We start from the raw sequence: 25,059 nt of genomic DNA on the forward strand, positions 1-25,059 counted from the left end.
ATGTCGGGATGACCGCTGGAGTGAAACTAGCGGTTCTGGAAACAGACGGAGAGATGAGCCGAAAATTAATATCAGACACAAACGACTCATCTTTGTTATTGATGTTTACGTTTTCAGACTTGCTAGCCTTGTGGCTAAACCGATGGGTTTTTAGCGGACTTGGTCTTCTCCTCTAGACAGGATGTAGTAGTTCTGCATTATACATATACATTGATATATTTGAGTTCCGTCAGTAAAAGAACCTTAATCATCTTAAATCAGTATTATGTACTTTGTGCTACACTTTACCTCACCATCAGGTACTTGTCAGAATAAGTACCTGTCATGGTCCTGCTTTATTACGTAAATCTGTCTGTTGTAGTTTTCCCCTATTTTTTTTTTTTTGCGTTGTCGTTTTCTTGCATCTCTTGCACCCCCCCCCCCCCCTTTGTCTGATTCTCTCCATCCTCCTTCCTCTCTACACAGTTTGTCTTTTTATTCACCTTTTGTATAATATTTTTAATTTCTTTTCTGGATCATTCCCTCATTTGGGATTATCTTTTGTTAACTGGATTTGCAGCAACTTGAGTTCTTCCTTGCATGCTAGATATCTTTAGCTCTTTTTACTTTTTCAAAGTATTCTTTCAGCACTCCTGCCTTTAATTGAAAGATAAAGAATGGTTGAGGAGGAAAAACGAGGTGCGACAACCAGGAATCACGCCGATGGTCGCCGTTGCATCATTTGCAACCGTTATATTCGCTTGCCATCTATTCCTGTAGAGTCAATTTGTGCTGGTTGCTGCAGTATACAGTCTATTGGTTCTTTGAATCTGTTAAAGGAGTTTGACAGTTGATCAGAGCAACATGTAGTAAACCCATCCAAGCCCGTTTGTCTCACCGATGACGACTTGTGCTCTTTCGAAAGGCGCTCCGTCTTGGGCTGTCCGTCTGTCCCGCACGGCTCGGACTTTTTCACTCCGTCAGCGTGATGCTGGAGATGAAAAGCTGCTCGGAGGGAGGCGAGAGAAGATGTGTATCAGCCACGGTTAATAAACGAAGGAATATGCCGCAGCCAGGTGTTGAAAGAATGAGTATGCAAAGGGTTAAAGGGTTCACAGTGAATAATCAGCCATCAGATGTACAGCCTAACAGGAGTTGAGTGGGAATCAGAGCGCTGGCTAGCTGAGCCTACGCAGGCCGGCCTGCTGCTCCCGACAGCGACGCATTCAAGGATGCTGCGATATGAACTACTCAGGATGTGTTTTCATTTGATTTTTGGTCCAATCTAGAAACCGTCCAGATGACATGTGCATGTCCTATTCCTCCCAGACGGATTCTGGAATATGCGGCTTTTACTCCTAAACGCACCTTGAAGACTTCCCAGGCTGCTGCATGCACTGTCTTCCGTCACCAGGCCGAACAGGAAGGCGTCTTTCTTGAGTGGCGTTACGCAAGAAAGGCTTTCCTGTCAAAGTAGTAAAGCAAGTTAGGACTCTTAACTTTTGTTTTTTTCCCTAAACAATTTTTTTTTAATTGATACTTTTGTCTCTAGGCCACCTGTTTTCAATTTCGGACAAAGAGACCGAAATTAATGGACGTTAACTCCACCTGCCTCCACCCACCTGCCCAGTATCATACTCCTCCTCTGCCTCCTGCTCTTCCACCACACTGGCAAAGCTGCTGGCATTGGAGGAGGAGCGGGAAAGGTCTTGCGCCTCGGGGATGGAGGGCGCCCTGCAACATAGCGACATACTGGACACCTGGGTCACTCTGAGCGCTAAACGCAAACGCCAGCGCTCTCCACACACAGAAAGGGTCGGGGCATGGCACCAGCTGAGGCTTCTCCTCATCTGTCTAAATCAGCTCATCTTTATTTCACCTCGGCAGCAGTGAGTCAGCATCTGCGGCAGGCGCTGAACTCACAATGAAATCACAGCCTTATCGAGACGCTTTCAAGTCCAGAGGACATTTTGGCTTCATTACTGCGTATTTAAAAGATTGCTTTTTTGTGAACTTGGGCTAAAGTACACTCCTGCAGACGGAGAGGAGGGTGTTGCATTCTGTCATGCATCGGTTCCCAGCATAAGGCAAAACAATATTCACCTGTTCTTAGTGGCGGGGATTTCTGGAGAGCTGTGATTGGACGAGTTGTCTGATTTGTTTTCCTGTGAGAAGTGGCTGCCGTCTGGTGTCCTCTGGGTGTTTGGAGAAACCTCCCGGCTTCAGGACAGGGATGGAAATTCACAAGTTGACCTCTTTTGATAGGGTAGTACATGAAAACTTTACCCCCCCCCCCCCCACCTTAATGAAGTGATAACATGGTTTTATGTTTATAATATGGGTGCAACAAGTCTGAGGTGTCAGATTGTGGCATCTGACCTCAAGTGCATCCGTATTCAGTAGAACATGAACCAGTGAAACAGCTGAGCCAATTACAGAGAAGAATGACGACAACAACAAACAAACGCTTCTTTAATCCTATTGTTTTTCTGGATGTCGCCCAAACGGGAGCAAAATGAGCCAGAAACACAAGATTCTACGAAAGAAATGGTCTAAAGTACCGAGAAGTTGCTTCGAGCCGCCTCATTTGAATGACACGCCCACTTGTTTTGTTCCTTTCCTTCCATCTGTGTGGCGCCAAAAACAGCCCAAATGGGTGCAAAATGAGCCAGAAACACATTTGATATGTTCGGTGTGTGTGCATAGTCATAGTAAAGAATATTCTGTGGGGCTTGGAAAATCGGGAAAAATGCGTGAAAACTGGGGCACTCAGCACATGCCTGAGCTGAAAATGTCTGGCACTCGGTGAGTTAAAAACTCTCATTAAAAACAAATATAATAGAGCATCTTAACGGCCTCGTGTTACAGGCAGTGTATCTAATGCTAAATGTCTTCCAACACTCTCTCCCGTTAGCAACGCTAGCCTCTCCTCACTGCCCACTCCCTGCTGAGCATCGCCGCTCTCTCTTCTCACCTCCTCTCTTGGACCTCCTGGATGTTCTCGATGCCAATGGCGCTGCTCCGGCGGGCGCTGAAAGGGCCAGACCTTTTCCTGGTTGGGCTTTTCCCAGGAATGATCAGTGACTGGCGGTGGGCAGGGAGAGCAGAGTCAGACACACATTCAGGACAGCATTAATGACGAACAGTGGAGGACACAGCAGGTGACCTGGGTGGACAGGAAGCAAACACTTAACGGAACCTCCCACGACACTGAGCTCCTCCCTCTCCATCTGGTTAGTCACATTTTACAAATATGTGTCACTGATTCCTCTCTCCTCCCCGTAGTTCTTTGCCCTCTCTCCTTCTGTTTGTCCCTCTTTGTATCTCGGTCTGGATGTCCATCTGTCCGTGGCGTTTCAGAACCTGGACCTGTGAACGGCTACCTTCATCGCTGGCATTAGCTTTTAGAGCTTTAGTCTTACATGTGGAGCAGCTCTTTAGTCAGTGGTTTGCTCAGCAGCTAAATCCACACATTGTGAACTACTGGAGAGATTATAAATGCATTAAGTTCTGTCTGTTCTCTCCCTCGCCCCCTCTCTATACGACCCTCTACCTCTCTCTCTCTACCTCCCTCTACCTCCCTCTACCTCTCTCTCTCCCCCTCGACCTCTCTTTAACCCAACCAAACCCAACCGGTCAATGCACATCCACTATCTATGATTACTGTTGGCTTCTGTTCAAGGTTTCTGCCTGTTAAAGGGAAGTGTTTCCCTTGCCTCTGTGGCAGAAGTTGGGTTCTGTCTCTCCCTGCTAATCCTGTAAAGTGCCTTGAGATAACTTTCTGTTAAAGAATCCTGATTCTCTGATTTTGACTTTCAACGCTGATGAAACTTGATCATCTTTATAAATTCCAAGCTTCATTTTAGTTCTGAGTTTACTTATTCAATGTTCAAAAATTCTGGGAATTTAATTAAATTAAAGATGCAGCACAATTCCTGAATAAGCATTTCTGTATTAGAACATAATCAGGGGGAAACATTGAAATAAAATGAGCTGTGACGTGATGAAAACACAATTATCTATACTTCCCTTTAAATAATAGCTAATGCATGAATAGATGACATAATGAAGCAAACATCATTCCAATGTATAACCTATCAGGTTATTTCACCTGCACATTGCAAACAAACCAAAGCAAAGTCAAACCAGAAACAAAATAAGTAAGGGATAAAATAGACATGGACCTCTTCTATTGTTCCTATCCCTATGGCACTGCCTCGGCGTCCATATTTACTGGGACTCTTCCCTGGAACAAGCAATGACTGGGCCACACAAGACAGGGCAAGGGGGGAACATACACAAACACATAGAGAGAGAGAAGACAATAGATTGGGGGGGGGGGGGGGGGGGGAGAAAAACGCATCATAAGTTCTCATGCGGACAGCAGAAGGATTTAAACAGCAAGGCGCAGGAAAAGGAGCTTGAGGCGTGACTGGATGGAGCAGAAGCAGGCTGGGGTCCAACAGAGGAGGCACAGCAGGAGTTGGAACGCTGCTGAGGCGGCAGGCGTGTCGGGGGGGCGAGGGTGGGGGTGCAGGTGTGTTTAATGATGCATTCAGAAGGAGAAGCACAGCAGATGGGGCTGACAAAAATTGGCGGCTTTTAGAAAAGTTAGTCCTTTCAGAAATGGGGACGTAAGTTTAGTTCTGATTCAAGACACCACCGGCCCCCAATTCCCAAACAGCTCTGAAGCTCAAAAGGAGTTCAAATATTTTTAAACCCCATCTTTGAAAGTGACAGAGCAACGTGCTGCGTGCCGGCAGAGCATCCTAGCTTGGGCCATGCATAAGCTGCAGCCAGCCCATGCACAAGGCTACGCAGAGAGGCGACTAAAGCGCAGAAACGGAGGGAGGGAGTCTGGGTAGTCACGTCACGCACCCCCGACACCGAGATCACTTCAAACTACCAGCGTCATCTTGCATTGGGAAGAAAACCTCAGCATCGTTCTGCATGTCAATCTGCCATTGTCATTTGTGACAGGTCAGAACGAAACGCTGGCGATGTCTAACGGCGTAAACGCCCCCAACAGGAACAGCAGCCGGACGTGGAGCAGAGTGGATGAACAATGCGAGGCATGAAGGACCTGCCCCGACGTTAACACGCTAATGAAAAGTGCTGCAACGTGCCAAACACGAGCAGCTTGCTCAAGTGCTGCTTAAAAAAACCAAATGGTGTTCAGAATAGTCTTTATGCATAGTTGCCCACTCTGGTGCAAATGTATCCTAAAAAAAATGCACATTTCAGGTAGGACCTAAATGGGCTACTTACAATCCCCGGGGCTTTGGGGCTCTCTGCGGGATTGTGGGTAAAGCTGCCACTGTGACTAGTGGAGACTGTGTGTGACTTCTTGCTACTGAGGCCCACGGCGTCCATTGATTGGCTTCTGCTGCGGATGACCCGCTACAGAGAGAAACGAGGACATGCGTCAGTGGACACGCTGACCAGCGTATGCAAACATGTTCAAATCCCGTGACGCCTCAACTCCAAATGACGTGCTCATAGATTTCTTTCTCGTGGCGGCGTATGGCTCAATAGTTCAAGCACAGGCGGAATTAATCAAATGAATGATCAATGTGTGTGTGCTCAGGAATTCATGTGTGTGTTTGCACAGTGGATTATCTTGAAACACTCGGAGGCAGCGCCGGCGAGGCTGGGACGGTGGGAGGGACGGTGAGACACACACAGTGAGAGGAAAGTGGACCGAGATGAAGACGGCGGAATGGACAAACCTCGAGGAAGCGAGAATGTTTACGGACGTACTTTGTGGTGGCGACGACTCGATGAGAGTGGGCGGGGCAAATTTATATAGACGCAGGGCATTAAGGCATAAAGAAGAGATGGACATTTCTGCTTGACTATGGAAGCGCAGAAAAGATGCAAGAGAACGTGTCGCAGGAAGAAGAGAAATACAAGCAAAGGAATGCTGCCGACGTCAGCTCCATAATGGGGGGCCATTAGATCCTTCATCAGGCGCTCTCAGTCACAGCCCCTGCTGCTGCGCCTCAGTGAAACGGACGCACGCCGCCACCCTAACGGTCAATGATGGAGCGCTCGTAATCCAAACGGTGCAATCAATGCTGCAGCACTGGGTGAAAACGCTTCAGTTCAGCCAAGACAGGAAATCAAATGCCGCAGGGCCGCTCCTCTGAGGGACAGGTAGGGCTTCCTCATCTGTGAATACCCAGAATCCCAGCCAAAACAGCAAAAAAAAAGAAAAAGCAGCCTTCTCTAGTCGTGTCTTTAATTATGAGCGTTGTCTGACATGCATGTAGAGGCGAAGCCCAAACCAGGCACGAGGCTCTACCTTAAAGGACTCAAAGAAACCTCCTCCTCCTCCCCCGGCACCGCCGTTCTCCGACTTATCGTCCTCTCCAACCAAGCCCATCATGGACTGGCTATTGATGTGCAGCTCCTCATGCAGGGTCTCCAGAAGGGCCGAACGCGTGCGCTCCTGGCGACGACAACGCGTCACTTTGCAAACCAAAATTCCATTGCGTGCAAAATGAGGGTAAATTAGGTTGATGAGACTGGAATGACAGCGGCGCATTGGCATGACAGACGTGGGCTCGTTTGCATCCTGGTCCTCATTCGAGGCAGAATTTTCTCACCTCAAGCTTGGCAAACTTCTCAGCCTTGCAGCAGGCATACTCAGCATTGATGAGCTTGGTGAAGAGGAACTCGCGGAGCTCCGCGCCCTGAGGAAGGCAAGCAAAGTATATATATATATATATAACGTATATGAGGTCTGCTTGTAAAGGGGAATAGCCTTTGTGGATTTAGTGACTGCTCACCTTTGTGAAGATGGCAGGGTCAGGCAGAGCAGGTCCAAAGAAGGGCACGTCATCCCGTGCTGTCACAGACACCTGAAGGAAAGAGCAGGCAAGCACAGCCTATGATACTCTGATGTCCCTGTCGCTAGCGGTAGCATTTATAGTGTCATATAGCAGCTCTTTATTCAGTATCTTGTTGAGCAGCCTATATGTTACGCTATGTTTTTGCTCTCCCTCCAGCCTGTCCAGACAGATGGCCGACCACTATGAGTCTTAGGTTCTGTCCAAGGTTTCTACCCGTTAAAGGGAAGTGTTTCCTTGCCTCCGTCGCCAAAGTGCTTGCTCTTGTGGGTCAAGTTGGGTTCTGTCTTTCCCTGCTACACCTGTAAAAGTGTCTTGAGATGACTTTCTGTTGTGATCTGGTGCTATATAAATAAAGTTGAATTGAACTGATGGATGATAGGCATGGCAAAGCTCAATGAAACCTCGCATAGAAATGAGAGGGGAACCTTGAGTGGGATTTAAATGCCGCTATGCGCCTCTCTGATGTCAGCTGCCCGTGAAACCAACCTTGTAGGTGACGCTGTCCGTGCACGCGTCGTCCACCTGCACCACCACGTATGCATGCAGGAAGTTGGACTGGATCATGTCCGGAACAAAGGGCGTGTTCTCCTCCTGGAACACAATGGCGACGATGTCGTTGCCGATGTGTCTCTTCCTTTGAAGCTGAATGGCAGAGATAAATAAATAGATACTTAAAAAGCATCTAGCATAACCAGACCGACAAACGCAGTCACAAAATCAACTTACTGGGGAATGTTTTTCACATAATTTAAATGCATTGCAAAACTGATGCATGAACCAAACACAATATGACTACACTAATCTGCGTCTTTTTTTCAAAGAAGCTATGATGTTGCTTGACTTTCTGCTTGTCCCGTGAGGGGTCGCCACAGCAAATCAATGTTCTCCACTTCACCCTGTCCTTTGCATCGTCCAATAGTATGATCTGGGTTGGAATAATTGAGACGGTGAACACCAGCGGAGAGACTGCCAGGTCAAACAAATGCACTTTACGATTGTTCGGCTTATTGTCAGTGATCCAAATAATTTACAATTTTCCCCATGTGCCAAAAGGACATGTCCCCACCTGAAGGACAGAGTGTGCGTTCAAGTATTCAATTTCTTTAACACACTTGTGTTATCAAGCACCAGGGATATCTTCTCTGCTTGAATCCATGCTGCCCATGCTTCAATCGGAAGATTTGTTTCTGAATCAGATCTTTTGGGAGGCCTCAGCCTCCAGAGGTAGGATAGATGTTTAGTGCCTGCAGAATTGTTTTGTTGCTATGGCTACACAAGGTAAGACAAGGTGATTTTTTCTTAAAATGTATTTCCAAGATAACTCCAGCCCAAAGTGCCAGAGAAATTCCGTTCTGGTTCATTTAATAAGGAAATAACAAACAAAAAAAACACTCAGCGAAAAAACGGACGGATTGGTCGCCAGCAATAAAACAAAAAAATTCACAGCTATGAAAAAGGAACCAAGGTCGGCAGGCTACAGTTACAAAAATACAAAATCAAAATGACACAGCCACAGCTAGAAAACACAAAGATAACCCGAAACTGTGCGGACCCAGAAGCTTTCTGAAAGCTCACATCTGTGCAGAAGACCCGCCGGATTTAAACAACATCAGCAACACCTGGTGCAACACTTAAAAATGATCTGAGTGAGGGTCTGGATTGAAACACCTAAAACTGCAACATCCATTCAAAGCTGGCCACATGAATCTGGCATTTTCTCCTTCCAGAAACAATCCCGTGTTATTACAGTTGTGCCTGCACTGCCTCCTCGTGAATCATTCCATGTTACTCATATCCTGTTTGCCCTCATGCCATGCATCGCCTATGTGAACAGTGCGGGCTTCCTGTTGTGACACAGGTCAAGACACTGTCGTAGAGCAGCTGAGGACTAATGCGTCTTATGGGAGTAAAGAATCATCCTCAATAACGGCGGCCCTTCAGTGCCAGGCAACACTGCAAGGCTGGCTGAGCCAAAAATATTTATCTTGGTCATCAAAGTGAGTCAGGACATTGAAGAGACAAAGCTAAAACCAAATCCTATCGTTCCAATCAGAAACAGAAGGAAAACTCAAGGCTTTGTTTGACCTCCTCTTGTGCCTTTGGGTATTTAACCCTGAAAAATAAATGTGAATTTTGAGGTGCTGGTTTGTTTGTCTTACTGAAAAGCAGGGGATCAATAGCAACCAGACCTGCTGCAAGTCTCCTTCTGTGTAAGGCAGCTTGGTGGACACGTGGAACATGATCTCTTTATTATGGAAACTTGTGTAGACAGACTCCATCCCCGTCTGCCCATGAGTGACATCCAGCCCGCCTCGAAACCTGGAGCAGAAAGGGAGAAGGGGAAAGAGGAGATTTTAGCACAAAGTGATGAAAAACAAACGAGAGCAATGAAAGCAAGCAAAGACAAAACAAAGAGTTTAACCGGAACAGGTGAGAGAAAGATAGAAGAGCGAGAGAGAAAGCGGTATTTAGAGCTGCCCCCAGTCAATCCAGCCTCGTCCATCACCGAGGCGATGCCAAGGGCATTTCTTCTGCCCACTCAATCACAATGTCAGCAACAAGCCAAATACCAGGACACTCGAAATCACCTTCTCAGGGATTCATTTAAAGCCGACTCTGATCACAGAGACTGATGGCCAGCCTCTGAGAGACGCGTGGCGGAGAGTTACCCTGAGATTAAAACATAAATGTTTAAACCTGCTGATGGGGGGGGAAATGGAAAGACATTTAATTGGAAAAAGTGTCTGGACCCTTTAAAGTCATGAAGCTCAATCTTGTGGCCCAGAAACTCCAGGAACTGGACGAAGGCTGGGCTTTCTTCCACGTTCCCGAACAGCTCCTCCTCCGACGTCTACGCAGAGGAAGCAAAGGGCATTTTCAGGAGGGAGCGACACACGGCTTCAAAAAAAAAGAAAAAAACGCCGTCCGAAGACTTACCTGGCCAAACTTCTGATAGATAACGCCAAACTTAAAGTTGTTGCTGATCACGTGCTCATCAAAGGTGACGATGAGCCTCGATGCCTGAGGAAGGGAGAACGAGACACTTCCTGTCAAAAGCTTGGAGGCGTGGTGCCGGAGGATCAAAGGCTTACCTTTGGGTAGAGCACAGGATAAAATCGATCCACGTTCACGTCTTCACAAACCAGCTACGGAGGGGAAAAAGTGCATTCAGATTCTCTTCCAGTGAACACATGGAAAGAGCGTCTTAATCGGCATCCCGGGAATTACCTTGGCCATCTGAACCACGTTTGGGAACTCGGTGAGGCAGGAAATTGGAATCACATCATGGCAGGTTTTTAACCTCGTGCTGAAAGACGTGAAGATCGAAAGGCAAAACACGGCGTCAGTTGCGTTTGTGTGGAAAAGCTCATGTTCACAAACACATCCGTCCTTCGCCCACCATGTGGAAGGCGGGCCCGGAGGCGATAGTTCAGGTTAATGAACAGGAAGTAGCCCAGAGCTACTTTATGCTATCTGCTCTTTATGTACCAGCGGTTGTGTTCTGTGTGGTTTTTTCTTTTTTCTTTTGCACAATTAAGCCTCGTGATTTTATATATTTTTCTCTTGAAAAATAGAAGTGGGCATACTCTTATAGAAAAAGAAGGAAACGATGCAGCTTACATGGGGGGCATGCTACCATTTTGCCTCAGACATGCAGCAATTTCTTTGCACGCATGCACAAAAAAATGTAATTTATGGATTCACTAAAATACAATATTTTCATCTTCCATCTTCATCTTTCATATTTTTTATCATCTTCCTCAGCTGGACAACGAACTGACCCACTGGCAGCCAGAGGGGAGAACCTTTAATCGTTTGACCCATATTTTTACAGCATTAACTGTGGAACGACTGTGGGTGGTGCCTCTCCAGTGAAAATAAAGCCCCGTGCGAGAAGTGGTGTGGGCTGAATTGTCTCGCAGCACTCTAAGACTCCATTAACAACGGGGGTGGGGTGGGGACGCAGCAATTAAATGTGGTGTGAAGTCTCATGGGTGCCGAAATTAATTCACAGGTTACGCGGCCCATCGAGTTTTGCCTCTCTGTGGTACAAGTGTGTGGGAGAGTGGGTGGGAGGCATGCACTCACACAACAGAGGCGAATAGTGTGCCGATTGTTTAGGGCTCACTGGTGCAATTCAAAATTTAGATTGGGAAATTTGCCAATTCTTCTGTAACACATGGGTAAGTCCGCTCCCAGAATGCTAATGGCGAGAGTTTGTGGTTCTAAAGACATGAAGGCAGAATATGTTTCCAAAATCAAAATATGGAGCAACGTATTTTTCTATTTTCTTGATCATGCTAATTGTTTAAACACAAGACAAGCTCGAGGTATTTATTGTCAAACGCGTGTAGAAAGGTGATCTTTTATTTTTATCTTGGAAACTTTTGTATTCGTTTTTGCATCAGAGAAGCTCGTCCACATGAAATGAAAGTCTTTCAACGACAGAGGCTCAAACACTGGCTCTGTAGAACTCACGTAACGGAAGGTGAAATCAATAACGCAATGCATTGTGTGTCCTCTTGCAGCAGGGACTACTGCTATTGAAAGCAAGAAAAGCACATTTTAATACTCGTCACCAAGGCAACCTCCCTATATTATACGTAATTCTGAATATTCTATACAGAGTTGTTTTGCATTTTGAGCGTAAAAATGCCCAAATCACTGCAGTACATGGACATTTACGTTGAGTTTGTTGCAGGTTCAATGTGAGTAACGCAGAAAGAGAGAGAGCAGCAGCAGCAGGCGGGGTAAACAACCGCAAGGGTTCATGCAAGGGAGACAACTGGGATTAAACAGCACAAATAAGACGGTTAAAGCAGGTGAAAGATAAAGACGACTGTACCGGAGCATCAAGCGCAGATGCTCTTGATCCCCAATGACATCATACTTCATGGAAAAGACCAAGTGGCCAAGGGCAGCATCCATGGTGTAATAATTAAAATGTTCCTGCAGGCAGAAGATCAAAAATGTTTTAATGTCACCTGGAGCGGATGACGCCTTCGTTAAAATGCTATAATGAGCTAGAGGTGGAGAGGGGTGGAGGGAACGGAGCGCGTTGTGCTGAAGGTAGTTCACTGGGCAGCGTGGTGGCGCAGCGGTAGTGCTGTCGTCTTACAGCAAGACGTCCAAATCCAACTTGGGGCCCTTTCTGTGGAGTTCGCATGTTCCTCCTTTGTCTGTGTGGCTTTTCTCCCCCCACCCCCACCACCAAAAATATGCAAGGTAAGTGTGAGCGTGTGTGCGAATGAATGTGCGGCCCTGCGTGGAACTGGCGACTTGTCCAGGGTGTACCCTGCCTCTTGCTCTGCTGGGAAAATGAATGAATGATGATAGTTGGTCTTGAGGAAACAGCATGAAACTAAAGTACAGTAATACCAGCGTTGTGCCATGTGTGTGTGTGTGTGTGTGTGGGGGGGGGGGGGGGGGGGTAGGGGGATAGTAGGATGGTTCGTAGACGCTTTATGCAGTAATTGTACCTTACACATAAACATAGACATAATAGTTCTGTCTTTGGAAGGCTTTGTGTTCTTGATAGCCTCCTTCTCTTTGAGGATTGTACTTATCGTCGATGTACCAGATCACTTACACGGACACCACGATCACGCTGATCAATAATTTCATGCTTCATCTCCATCGTCATCAAGCATCTTTTCTTCTCACTGCCATCCCCACCACTCACTTTCTTTGGACCCAACACGAATCGGGATTACTCACAGATACAGCCGAAGTCAATAATGGAAGCGCAGCACGGGAGACGCAGACGAGTACCTGAACTGAACGGGCAAAGCGCGCTCGCAGCGCTAGGCCATTCAGCACGTCGAGATTTTACTGCACAGCAACGTACAAAAGCCTGAGCTAAATGAACCGCTTGGATTTTTGTTAAACACATTGTGTTTACAAATATGCATTTGTTTCACCTTTTATATTGCAACATATGTTAAATGGTAAAATTGACATTCGGATTTGGATTTTTTTGGTTAAGGTTCTTCATGACACATTAACGTCATCTAATGAAAAGAGACCGCCACATCAGAATCAGAATACTTTAATACCCTCACCTTGCCCATGAAATGCTTCCTGTAGATCTTGGCCATGCTATTTGTCTCCAGTTTGATGTTGGGGGTGAGACAGGGGGCCTGATTGGCTTCTGGTGGGTCTTTGGGCTTGTGATTGGTGCCCTCAATCCAGTAGCCTCCAAATTGGGGCAGCAAGATGAGCGGGAAAGGGCTGGTACGGCCCAGAACCTGACGAGGAAGGCGGATAATGAAAGAGAACACAGGTTTGACATTAAGCGGCGCGTTGCTTTCACTGTTCCGGATAAACACAGTGAGCAGTGGGAGTTATTTGTGGGGAGAGTAACGGTCCGTACCTCATGAACGCTGGGATAAGGGATGTAATCCTCTTCTGTCTGCAGGGAGAGAGACGGATATGAGTCCAACTGACAGACAGCTTCTAGCGGCACGTTCAGTTCAGGTTGAGTGAAATAATCATGGGACAGAATATAAACTAGAGTGGGACCCTCGTCGCTCTTCCTGCTGGGACGGCCGAGACCCCTCATATTCTTATTTGGTGAAGGAACACACAACCGATGACGGTAAACGGGTAGCCGTCATCCAAGGCTTCAATCCGTCACGAGAGACTCGAAACTCAGAAACAAAATCCCTGGGAATTCAAATACACTTTTCTTAGACATGAAAAGGGAAATAGTTGACCCCCCCACAATCACTGGACATCAAACGTTTCATTTCTCATTCACTCCCTGACACTTCCATGAACTATTTTTTCCACAGGAGAAAACAAATAATTAAAGAGTCATCACTCTATAGATTTATTTGTATTTGATGGAGAACACGGCTGATGAACGGAATTCTTTTAACTTATTTCTTCAGGTAAATTAAAATGTCAAAATCTCAAGAATGATATCATTTATTTTATTTTATTTAAACTATTATACAACAAGATATATCTTTAATTTGGATGGATCTCTAATTTGCTGCTTGATAAAGTCCAATAATGACCGTGTTTCGGATGGTGCGCTTCGGTTATTCCCGGACAGCTATCTGAAGCGGAGGGAGCGAAAGAGATGGCGGTCTGGAGAACGCAGTGCAGCGCCATGTGAAGAGTTAACGCAAAGTAACAGCGCAAAATAACGCTAACGTTTCAAGCAGAAAAGGTGATGCATGAGTCCTAGTCGGATCAATATTATTAGGGTCCATGGACACAGTGCATCTGATCATAATTTTAATCCGAACTCTGATCGGAGTAAATGTCTACTTTTGACCTTTTGACATATTTGACATTGTTGATTGTCACAGCTTGAAGCGGGCCTGTGCTCCCCCGCATTAACTTCTCTTATCTTCCAGATCCTCGGTCAGCAATCAGCTCATTCCGGTCACCTGTGCTCCCAGGCTCACCTGCAGCTAATCTGTCATCAGCCCGGACATTACATATACTCAGCTCAGACGCCACGCCCTTGCCAGATTGTTTGAGCCTACTTTCCGGTGCTCTTCCTGACCCTGCCTGTTTGGCGGATTTGCCTGCCTGGTTGATCTGGTTGGCCTGGTTTCTGAACGCTGCCTGTTTTTTTGGAGCTCCCCTTCGGATCTGTCCGCTGGTTTGGACTGACTACCCGGTCTGATTAATAAAGAACGGTTTCTGGGTTCCTCTTCTCCTGTCGTGCTCCTTCCTGCCGGTGCCCTGACAGTTGATTACATTTTCCTTTTATTAGTCGCTTGATTACCAAGAGTCTTCAAACGCCTGTGTAATCCCACATAATAGAGGGAAACCCCTCCAAGAAATGCTTTTTCTTCTTTCGGATGATTACCATCTATTATTTGCCACTTCTGACTTGACCCAACACCTCCTGCTAAGGCTTATGCCATGATGGTTAGTTAATTCAATTGTGTTGTGCAATATTGGCTCATGCGGTTACGCAGGGTACATCAGCATACATTGTACATAAAGAATCCTCGATATATTTGAAAATACTTCCTATGTTTAGCATTTTGTTAGTGGGTAGATCTTTGTGACTTGGTCATTTTATAAGTAGCTCACATGCTGAAAATTCCTCTCCTGTTTCCACTGAAATTGGTGAGTTTGTATGTTCTGTTATGAAAGAAAATGCATCTGGAAAGTTTGAACGTGCGTCTTTTAATGAAGTGCGCATTTATGCACAGCAGTGGAACAACAATGAGTGCAGCAGGAATGATTGAGATTTAGTATTTCGTGTTTTGATATGTTTTGAATGTTGAAAGTGATCATCTTTTTTCAATAAATGTTGGTTTATTTAACTTTACGCCTTCAAGTGAAATTTATTAAAAACAGATGCAATCACCAGGTTTGACAGATCAGTGTCATTGCTATTTTAATCTATTTACATTTCTCCTCACACCGTTGTGCCAAAATATGTGTAAATGCTGCATCTTGCATATTCATTGAGACAAACGTACTACCTGGATAAAGGCTATTTTGCACATTTGAAAGACGCAGTTCTTCGTACACACTGTTAGTAAATCTGGTTGTACATTTATCTGTGTGTGTTTACTGTGCTATGAGGTTTGCACACTACACGCAGCGCTTTAGTATATCTGGGCCAAACACTCATCCAAATGCTCCTGGCCCGGCCCCTCGGTCAAAATTTCAAACCCAATGTGGCCCGCACGTCAAAAAGTTTGCCCACCCCTGTGCTAAGAGCATCTCCAAGTCTCCGGACTGAATTTCCCTTCTAGCCATTAGCACAGCTGAGTCCCCATCCCGAGCTTCCGAAAGCCTGTCTGACAGCAAGATAAGGAAAGGCTTCCAACTCTACCATCATGGGTTCTTTACCAGGCCCTGGTGTACGACGAGATGTAAGGAATCGCAACTCACTTTGAGGGGGGGAGGAAGTGGGCATCTCTGTTCATCCATTCTGAAACCCTGCAGATCGAGAGAGGGAGAGGAAGACGAATGACGGACTGAATTATCTCCGTTGGACAGGACAGACACACATGCAGGACATTTCTGAATGTCGCATTCATTTCATTTCTCACGCCGCGCCGGCCGTGGCATGAGAAAGCTCACGTTTACATAACACAAGCTCAATCACCAGCTAGGCTGCAGAAAGAAGATGCAGAGGAGGAAGAGATCTTAGCCGCAGAAAGACAGAACAGGGACGGTGCTGCTGAAGTGGAGATATCACCAGCTACAGCTCCACTGAAGGCCCCGAAAGGGCCACAACAGGACTTTCTATCGCCGCCGTCTTTCCTGATCACGCTGACTATACTGACCAGAGACTGCTTCCACGATGCATGCAGAGCGAGGAGCAACAAAGCGTTCACGATCAGCTGCTCCGACCCCGCAGCGTCTTTTGAAATGTACCAAATGGGATTTTTTTTTTTTGAGGATTAAGGGAGATGAATGAAGTAGAAATTGAAACGGCTTTCGTTAAATTTTCCTTTGAAGGAAGTCTACGACCTCTGCTTCCTTTCCCTTTCCCACCACTTCCCCAAGTATGCTAAAAAATATGTTTATGGTAATTAAAGATAGCGGTCCCTCTACCCATCCACAGCACACCTCAAAAAACTAAATCCTTTACAGTGAAAATCGATTACAAATATGCGCCTCTGCGCTTCGACAGCTCGCCTTATAACTACGTGATTCCTCATTGGCTCCTGTGAGACTTCAGAGCGGCGCGTTTATTCAAGTCTCCCTCGGGCCCAATTGCCGACCCCCCCCCCCCCCCCCCCTGTATTGGAGGACAACGTGAATTCGACTTGGCACAGTAATACCAAAAGCTAAAGCCACTCTGAAAACTTTCACACTTTATAAAAGAACGCTCTACAATGATTGGCTGTTCGAAGCTTCACAGGATCTATAAAGGATTTAAATGAACGGAATGAAACGCGAGATCTTAGACGTGAGCTGCCTGGCCTTTTTAGAAAACGCTCTGCCGCTTGTGTCTTGCTGCGGCTGAGGTGAGAGCAGACCTTTGTCCTTTATCTAAGGTTGGAATAAATCGCTGGTAAAGTCCATGGCATCGAGCAAGCTGAAGAAGAAGCTTTATTTGTCTGTGTATTTGAGCCATGCCCGAGGACGGGGTGGGCAGCGCTTAGCCGAGCAAGGTTCAGAATCTCACTCAAGGAAGTTTGATCACATCGGGGCTGGTGGATCAAACCTTCAGGCTTCTGATAGGTGGATGGCCTGATGAGCCACAGCGACCCTGTTGCAACAGCTGCAGCAGAAAATGATATTTATATAAAGCATAAAACTATAGAGTTGTGGTTTTATAATGTAAGAATACTGCCTCTCTAATAGCCAACTTTAGTTTATTATAAATAAATGGTCTCTCCTTTAAACAGGCTCCTAATAGCTATATCTCAAAGGGCTAATTATTTGCATAATGACTTTTGATTTCACACATTTTAGCATTATTAACTGCTTCACCAAGTCGCCCCGCTGCTGCCTGCTCTCCCCAGCCTTAGTCAGAATCCATTGTTCTCACTTCTGCGTAACACATCGAACGTGCCCAGAAGCCACAAACAAACTGCATTACGACCAGTCAGCATTTAATATAACAGCCTTTCACATGTCTGCTGATGCAGAAACGGCGACGCAGCTGTGCAGAAGGTTCTGCTCAGCCCATTGAGAAGCATTAAAGACTGCCTGCGGCTGCTGCAAGTACAAAAAAATAACACATTTAAGGCAAGGAGGTGGGTGCGTGAACAGACATCTGAAAATGTTGCGACAGTACGTTTGAGGTTTGGGAAACAGAAAGAACAGGAAAAGCAAGTTAAAATGGAGCTTTGAAATAGAAGAAAATGGTAGTTCCATGTCGGAGTCATGTCAAAAGTCTCAGCATGTTATCTGATCACAGCCTGAGAGGGAGGGCGTGCACATTTCAGCGGCGGGTGTGGAAAGGCTTCCAACCATGTGCAGTACCTGCATCCGCTCGATCATGGCGAACAGGTCCGAGGTCTGGGAAAGAGAGTCGACAGACATCCAAAAAGAGGTTGTCATTGTGCTTATTTGCTCCCCACGGCGTCTCCATTCATCCTTCATCGACGCTCATTTTAAAGCCGGCTGCGCAGACTCAAGATTCAATGTCTCCCCGTTGGCATATTTTTTTTGGCATCTCCAATCCAGGTGACTTCGCAGTGATCCTGAACGCATCCCGCACTCCGCCTGACGCCGGGCTAACCGAGGCCCCCGTTCAATTCTGCAGACAAAACATGCTGTAAACAAGAAACTCTTTCGAGAGAAGCGAGTCTCAGAGCGCCGCGGCGTGCCTCAACAGCTCATGTGGGCTGCATGAGCTGGAGGCGGATGCAGAGAACATTTCATGGATGTGCACGGCCTGATTCTGATTCTCACGCTACCTGTGGTGGAACATAGCTGTTGCTGGTCTATCATTCCAGGCATGGTAGTGCAACGTTTGTAGTTTTCTTTTTGCGTGTACACACGCAATATTGAATAAAACAGAAAAAAAATTATATGCATCACTATCCAAACAGCAACATAACATTTTAAGACCATATGAAGCTAAAACAGATCCTAGACCAGGAGGGAGGGGGGGGGGGGGGGGGCATGCTTCTGTCTACATCAAGCACTCTAGTTCTGCAGCATCCAACTCAAATATGTCCCTGAGCAATGAAACGAACAACAATAAATATAAAACAAAGACCCCCCCCCCCAGACAGTGAAGTATACTCACATCACTGTGGCACCGCCTCTTCAGGAGAGGCTTGCTGGACGAACTCCTGGGTAGTCCGTCCAGCAAGGCATTCTCAGCTACCCTGAAGTCCGTCATCCTTCCACAAGTACAAGCAAGAAGGAGGGTGTCGATGTCACCGCCAGCCCCGGCAGGGAGGTGAGACTCGACAAACGCGCCTCACGCTGCCGTCACTCAGGCGAGGAAGCAGGATAGCTGTCCCTCAGAGCGCGTGTGAGGTGAAAGCATGTGTGGCAATGTGAGACAATCATTCGCCTTCCTTCCTGTTTTCATGCCCTCACAACCCTCCAATAGACTCACAGCTGTTCAGGAGGAGGTAGGAGGAAGAGAGGAACAATCACTCCCCTCCTCCTTTATTACTCTGCACTATGTCCTCTTTTTTAAAACACACACTCTCACGCATGGACTCACTAAAGGATGCACAGCTCTCTCAATATCTTAAATATCTTCTTCTCTCAAGCAAACATGCTTACTAATTAACGATCTTTTTCCTCTTTTTTACAACACATGCTGATAAATTGTTTGACGGTACTTGTTCATAGGTTTTATTTCCTTTGCAGGAAAGGCAAATTCTTCTGACATACAGCAGCCATCATAGATGAAATATAGTAGTGCACTCTGACGGCTCCACATCAACTCATTCAATGCCATTAACGTCTAAAGACGGTTTTTTGCAACCCAAACATTCACTGCCAGCCCTGACATTGAACTCTGCCTCTCTTCACTGGCCAATAACTCGTAAAATGGTAGGAACAAAAAACATTCTGATGAAAGAAGAGACTATCATCTTTTATTTACCGGTAGTAGGTTCGGTGTGTGCATAGTCATAGTCAAGAATATTCTGTCGGGCTTGGAAAATCGGCCAAAATGAGCAAAAACTGGGTCACTCAGCATATAGCTGAGCTGAAAATGGCTGGCACTCAATGAGTTAATATGTACCATTCCCAGCAACATGCTCTTGGCAGAAGGAAGCAATGCCGTGAAGGCTCTGAGTGCTATCGCAGGCAAGCAGCAGGTGTGGATGCCACAGTCTCACGGAGAACGCAGCCCACCTGGGTGCAGCATCATCCGGGCACACCGGCCAAAGATGGCTGAGAAACGGGATGCTGCTAACATGAGAGGACTTTTCTGTAGCACCGTACCCATCAGATGAAGAGGAACTTTGAGCTACTTCTAAAAAAAATAAAATAAAAGCTGCTGAAAGCTTTTCAAAAGACAGATCGTCTCCACGTACGTGACGAGATTCTGGTTACACAGTGGAGGGTAAGCACAGACAGCTGATTGCCTGCATTGATTTCCCTTGAGGAGAAATTGATGGGAAGAACACGCAAGGCAGAGAATTAGAAGTTGATTAAGGCTCACAAAATATGGGTAAAAAAGAAGAAGTTATATCGCACCCGATCCGGGACGACTCGGGTCTCGTCTGACCTTTGCTGAATGTCAAACTAAGGTTTGAGAGAAGGACGGCCAAATGCCGTTTGCTGATGATGACAGGCAAAATCTGGAGGAGATGATAATAATAATAATTGCTATTCAGATTCAGGAGGCGCCAATCGGCCGCCTCGCTTCTGTCCGTCTGCCCCCGGGGCAGTTGTGGCTACATTAGTAGCTTCACCACCACCAAGTCGGGAGTGAATGAATAATGTAAAAGCATCTGAGTGTCCAGAAATGTATTATTTATCGATCGGCTGTCACGGATCAATTGCTGAGTATGTGTCAAATGTGAATAAGTGTACGTGAGACACATTTGCGTCAATGAAGCCTGGATTTCTTCTCATCTCAGCAATTCATTCACTCCTCAAAGCTGAAGAATCACCATTGATTCACATCCAAAGCAAACAGCCACTCCCTGCATGGCCGGTGGGACGGAAAACCTCATTTTCAAAGGGACTAATCAACGGAGGCAGAAGCCCATCCTTTCAGCTGCAGAACATCCACCGGGTCTGGCTCCATAGAGTGGCATGACCTTGCTGTGGGCTCTGTGACCTCAAGGACATGCGTGTTCACACAGAGCCCCTCCACACACACACACACACCCTCAGACGGACAGTCTGAATGATGTTATGGTCTACAGAAGAGCTGCTGAGATTTCTGTATGCTGGAGCAAAACCTTCACGCTAACCAACACAGCGAACAATCCCACGAGACAAAGAGGCAACGCTCCCTTTAAGGCTGAAGCGCTGCTGCATTTTTATTAGCACCTGCTGGGGCATTTCTATCTGTAGCGCTTTAATACCACTCAGCGGCCCATCGAGGAAGTAGGACGGTAAAAAAGCTTGAACCTTCAACATTAAGCTGCTGGATCCATGCGTATCCCTCCATCGCCGCTGAGGCTGAGAGGTTGTGCATGCTAATTCATGCTAATGGTTGAAAAGACATTCCACTGAGATAACATGGCACTATATAAGACTACTAGCATAGCACGGACAGAGTGACCAAAATTATTATAAAGGATCAAAGCATCACAGCTAGAAAGTTCACATTTAATATTTACCGGTAGTCAATTTTTTTTTACACTAATAATAATAATGCATTGGTTTTATATGGTGCTTTTCTTTCTATACAGAAAATCAAAGCGCTCTTACATTGTGCATTATTCATTCACTCCATACTTGGTGAAGCTACCATCGTAGCCACGCTGCCCTGGGGCAGATACAACTGCCCTGGGGCAGACTGACAGGAGCAAGGCTGCCAATTTGCGCCATCAGTCCTCCTGACCACCACCGACATTCACTCGCTCACTCCATTCACACAGGCCATGTGGGTGAAGTGTCTTGCATAAGGACACAACGACAGTGCCGGAGCCGGGAATCAAACCGCCAACCTCTCGATCATAGATAGGATGACCCACCGTCACCACAAACCATAATTATTGCCAAGATCTTGAAACAACAAACCTAATCAGTCAATGACGTAGCATGGCTGTGTGTGTGTGTGTGTATCTCTGAAACAGACTTATGACGACAGCAACGATCAGTTCTGATGACATCACTGTTGCACGTCGCACCACTCTTTAGTTCCCCACTGAACAGACTTGAGACAAAGGTTAGCCTCTCTGTAGCTGCATTCATGGGCAGATGTTCTATTCCATTAGTTCAACAGGACAAACTGAATCCGAAGATCAAAAGAATGCTGCAGCACGACCCAGAAAGCAGGAAAACGTCCACCCATCCATCCACTCCATCCAGGAGATTGCAAATGAAGAGCACTAGTTTGTGCAAAATGCATCCCTACATCGGAGCTGCCAAGATGACACTCCCACCACCAGACACGCAATTAAATTAGACACTTAACAGAAATGTTATATTTCCTGCGTGCAACATTTAGAAAATCATTCGATTGCAATAAAATACTTCAACCAGAAAAGCACTCAGAGAGAGCAGACCTCCGCCGAGCAGCTCATTCCCCTCCTAATTAGATTTACACCGTCCACATGGTGATCTGGATCATTATCAAAAGGTTCTATATTGTTCTTGGTATCTTTATACACCAACCATGAAAAGTAAAAGCGAATCAGAGTTTTAAACTGATTTTTTAACAGATTTTTGGAATCCGTAAATGTTACAGAAAAAATGTCAAAGTGACCCAGAATCCAAGATCTCTTCTGGATCATCACCAAAATGTGATCAACTGTTCACGGTTAGATTCCCAACATTTAAACATTTCTTCGAGATCTGTCCAGAACCTTTTCAGTTATCTTGCTAACGGGCAGACAGACAGACCAATGCCAGCAAAAACATAACCTCCTTGGCGGCGCAATGTACAATAGAAGCATTTCAAAGTGTTTTCCTTTAAGCCCGGTAAATGCAGCTCCATTTATAAATGCTTATTAATTCATTGCTGATGATATTTCCACCACATGCATGACAAAAATAAACCCAATGCGCCTGCTATGGTATCCGCTGTAATGGACATGAACAACTGCAGCAGACCTATGTTTGTCCCCGAACCTCTTGACAAAGGGCACTCATCTGTTTTGGAAATTGAATACTCCAGTGACACCTGTGGTTTTACAGTTATCATGTGCACTGTAAAAAAAAAAAAAAGCTTGATTGGCTGAACAAGTCCAATGTTTTTTTTTGAAAATCAGATGTTTGGCTCCGATTCCCGTGCAACACTGAATTGAAGCCTGAAAGCAGCGGGTGGGTGTCGACGTCTGGGCTTACCTTGGAGTGCACGAGTGAGGGCTCTACTTCACCAGAGAAACGAGGAATCCTTCCATCTTGCTTCCTGCAAGTCAGAGAGGATGGAGGGAGACAAAGTAAACCTTGAGAACAAAAGGAAATATTATATAACTCGGTGAGATGATCGTCATCAGAGACAAGTGTGTGAGACGGGAGAGACGAAGAGAACTTTGCAGAGGAGCAGGGAGGAGAATAAAGGAGTGGGTAAACGTGACGATTCCGATGAGAAAAGAAAGGAAAGCCTCAGCTTGCGTCTGTCAACCCGCTGCCCTCACATGCCGTTCTCTGTTCCCGTCTTCTTTTCCCTGTGCGATTGGACAGAACTTACCCATCTGGCCGGGGCTCGGGTCACAGCTTCCCAACAATCAGCCGCTAGAACTGGCGAGCCCGTCTGCCTAACCGTAAACCTAACCCGACTGGGCACCGAGGAGCGAAGGAAACACAGCGATCGGATTCCCGGTGAGAACGGAGCAGACCCGTGCTTGCTACCATCTTGCTGCACATTACATTGGTGCAAGGCTCCAGGTCATTTACACAGCGGCCTTGGTCTCTCTCCGGCATGGCAGTCCATTAGCAGATACTGCAGCTCTCACTCTCTGAAAAGGCCTCGTCTATTACGGCTGGGGCGGATCTATAAACAGAGGCCCTACGGGACCAAATGTTAGGAAATCTATTTGTGACTTTCAGCTTCTCAGAGCGGCCATTCCTTTTGTGTGAGTGTGTGTGTCTTCCTTTATAATGCAGCCTGGACACAACCAGAATGTGATGAGAAAAGCTGCATAAATGATGCTTTGACGAGGATGAGGTTTCCTGGGCGAGCTCAGTCACAGCCGTCCCACAGGAACGACTAGTATTACCTCTTGCACATCTCAGATTTCAGTCATATATCTCAATGAAAATGTGAGCTCGGTGCGCCAAATAGCACCATTCTGACGCGTGACGAGATTACACTGTACGATGTGGATTGATTATGTAAACCATTATGAAATTCAAAGGCATCATTTCTATTTATAATGCGACTAATATGCATGGCCAAGGCGACATGACTGCAGCATGCACGAAGGCTTTCCTTTCACGCTGAATTAAATGCTAATGAGCTTTGGACCCGGTGAGGACCGGGGGGTCATTGCATGGCAGCGGGTTGACTGACGGCCAAGAGGTGCATCCGAAACGACGCTTATCCGGCCATCCTGAGCAGCAGTTCAGGCACGACACCTGGAGAAAGCGTCATCTTCCATTCCATCTCGACTGGAGGCGGGGCAGAGGCCGAGTAAAGGACGGCGGCGTGCAGCCGGCCGGCTGCGCTCACGCGCCGTTTAACGGCAGACCCCTCATCTTTAGCACGACTGCATACTTTGATGTGACTTTTTTCCTCCTCCTCTCACACTCCCGCTCAGACCTCACTTATCTTTGTTAGCGACTTGTTCCTACTCTCCAGCACTCCTATTTCTGATTTTGACCCTACTCGCTTTTGGATTTAGTCTGTTTGCCTGCACTTGTTCGGATTGGTCGGCCTGATTGGCTTGACCGCCCGGTTTGTGGATTCTTGCCCGTCTCCTGGAGCGCGTCTATTTGCCTGCCCCTATCCAGATTTGTCTGCTGGTTGGAACTGTTGCTGGATCACCTTCTGCGGTCGTGCTTTCGGGTTCTCTCCGTCTGCGTCGTGACAGTGATGCTCATCCCCACTCAAAATACGCCATTGTAAATGGCTCCAAGTTGCACATCCAAATGGTCATCGTGCTATTTCTGTGTTCATAGACAGGATCGCATCGCTGGCAGTGACCCGTTGTAGAAGGATAGATTCATTTCTGGCACAAGAAAGTCTGTAAAATGGATAAAGTGATTATGAAGCTGGATCCAGCAGCGATCACGGCCGCTCTGTAAACCGCCTGCATGCATTTGAGCAGGATTTAATTTGTTGCTGCAGTCAAATTGAGCATCATCAGTTGTCCAAGACCTTTTTCTTTTAATTTGATTGGACGATTGCTATTTCTTTTGTGTGATTATTGATTAGAGGCTCAATGTTGAAGAACGTGAAAAGCCAATCCAGAATCTGGCGACTCAACTCCGCCTCCTTTCTCACTTCGACTTCCAGCTCCGACGAAAAATCCCTCCAACGGACAAACACGTTCCTCAAAACACTCCTTGGTCGAAGAAACAACACTCTCACTTCCTATATGTGGAAAGAAACCGCGAGGAGGATGCACCACCGCTCTGTGTGCAGGATGAGTCACACGCATGTTGTTGACAGCATCCAGAGAGCCGCCGCTGCCGTGCGAGAAAGAAAGATCAGAGCGAGAGGAGAGAACTAAAGGCTCGTCTCGCCGATTCA

At 46.5% G+C, this 25,059-nt stretch overlaps 1 protein-coding gene across 1 annotated transcript; it reads right to left on the bottom strand.

The window, feature by feature from the left end:
- Positions 1–26: 26 nt before the first annotated feature.
- Positions 27–24,407, bottom strand: rap1gapb (RAP1 GTPase activating protein b). Its single transcript, XM_068742021.1, has 24 exons — positions 24,352–24,407; positions 22,710–22,773; positions 19,620–19,649; positions 17,754–17,789; positions 15,705–15,752; positions 13,207–13,245; positions 12,896–13,081; positions 11,680–11,783; positions 10,062–10,140; positions 9,926–9,979; positions 9,771–9,854; positions 9,584–9,684; positions 9,023–9,152; positions 7,320–7,475; positions 6,771–6,842; positions 6,588–6,674; positions 6,284–6,430; positions 5,248–5,379; positions 2,954–3,063; positions 2,083–2,199; positions 1,602–1,731; positions 1,348–1,444; positions 878–984; positions 27–35 (listed from the first exon to the last, which is right to left on the bottom strand). The coding sequence occupies exons 1-24, from the start codon at positions 24,405–24,407 to the stop codon at positions 27–29; spliced, it is 2,175 nt and encodes a 724-aa protein (XP_068598122.1).
- Between the last annotated feature and the right edge of the window lie 652 nt (positions 24,408–25,059).

This window comes from Brachionichthys hirsutus, chromosome 8 (genome assembly GCF_040956055.1).
Source record: "Brachionichthys hirsutus isolate HB-005 chromosome 8, CSIRO-AGI_Bhir_v1, whole genome shotgun sequence".
Taxonomy (NCBI): Eukaryota; Metazoa; Chordata; class Actinopteri; order Lophiiformes; family Brachionichthyidae; genus Brachionichthys; species Brachionichthys hirsutus.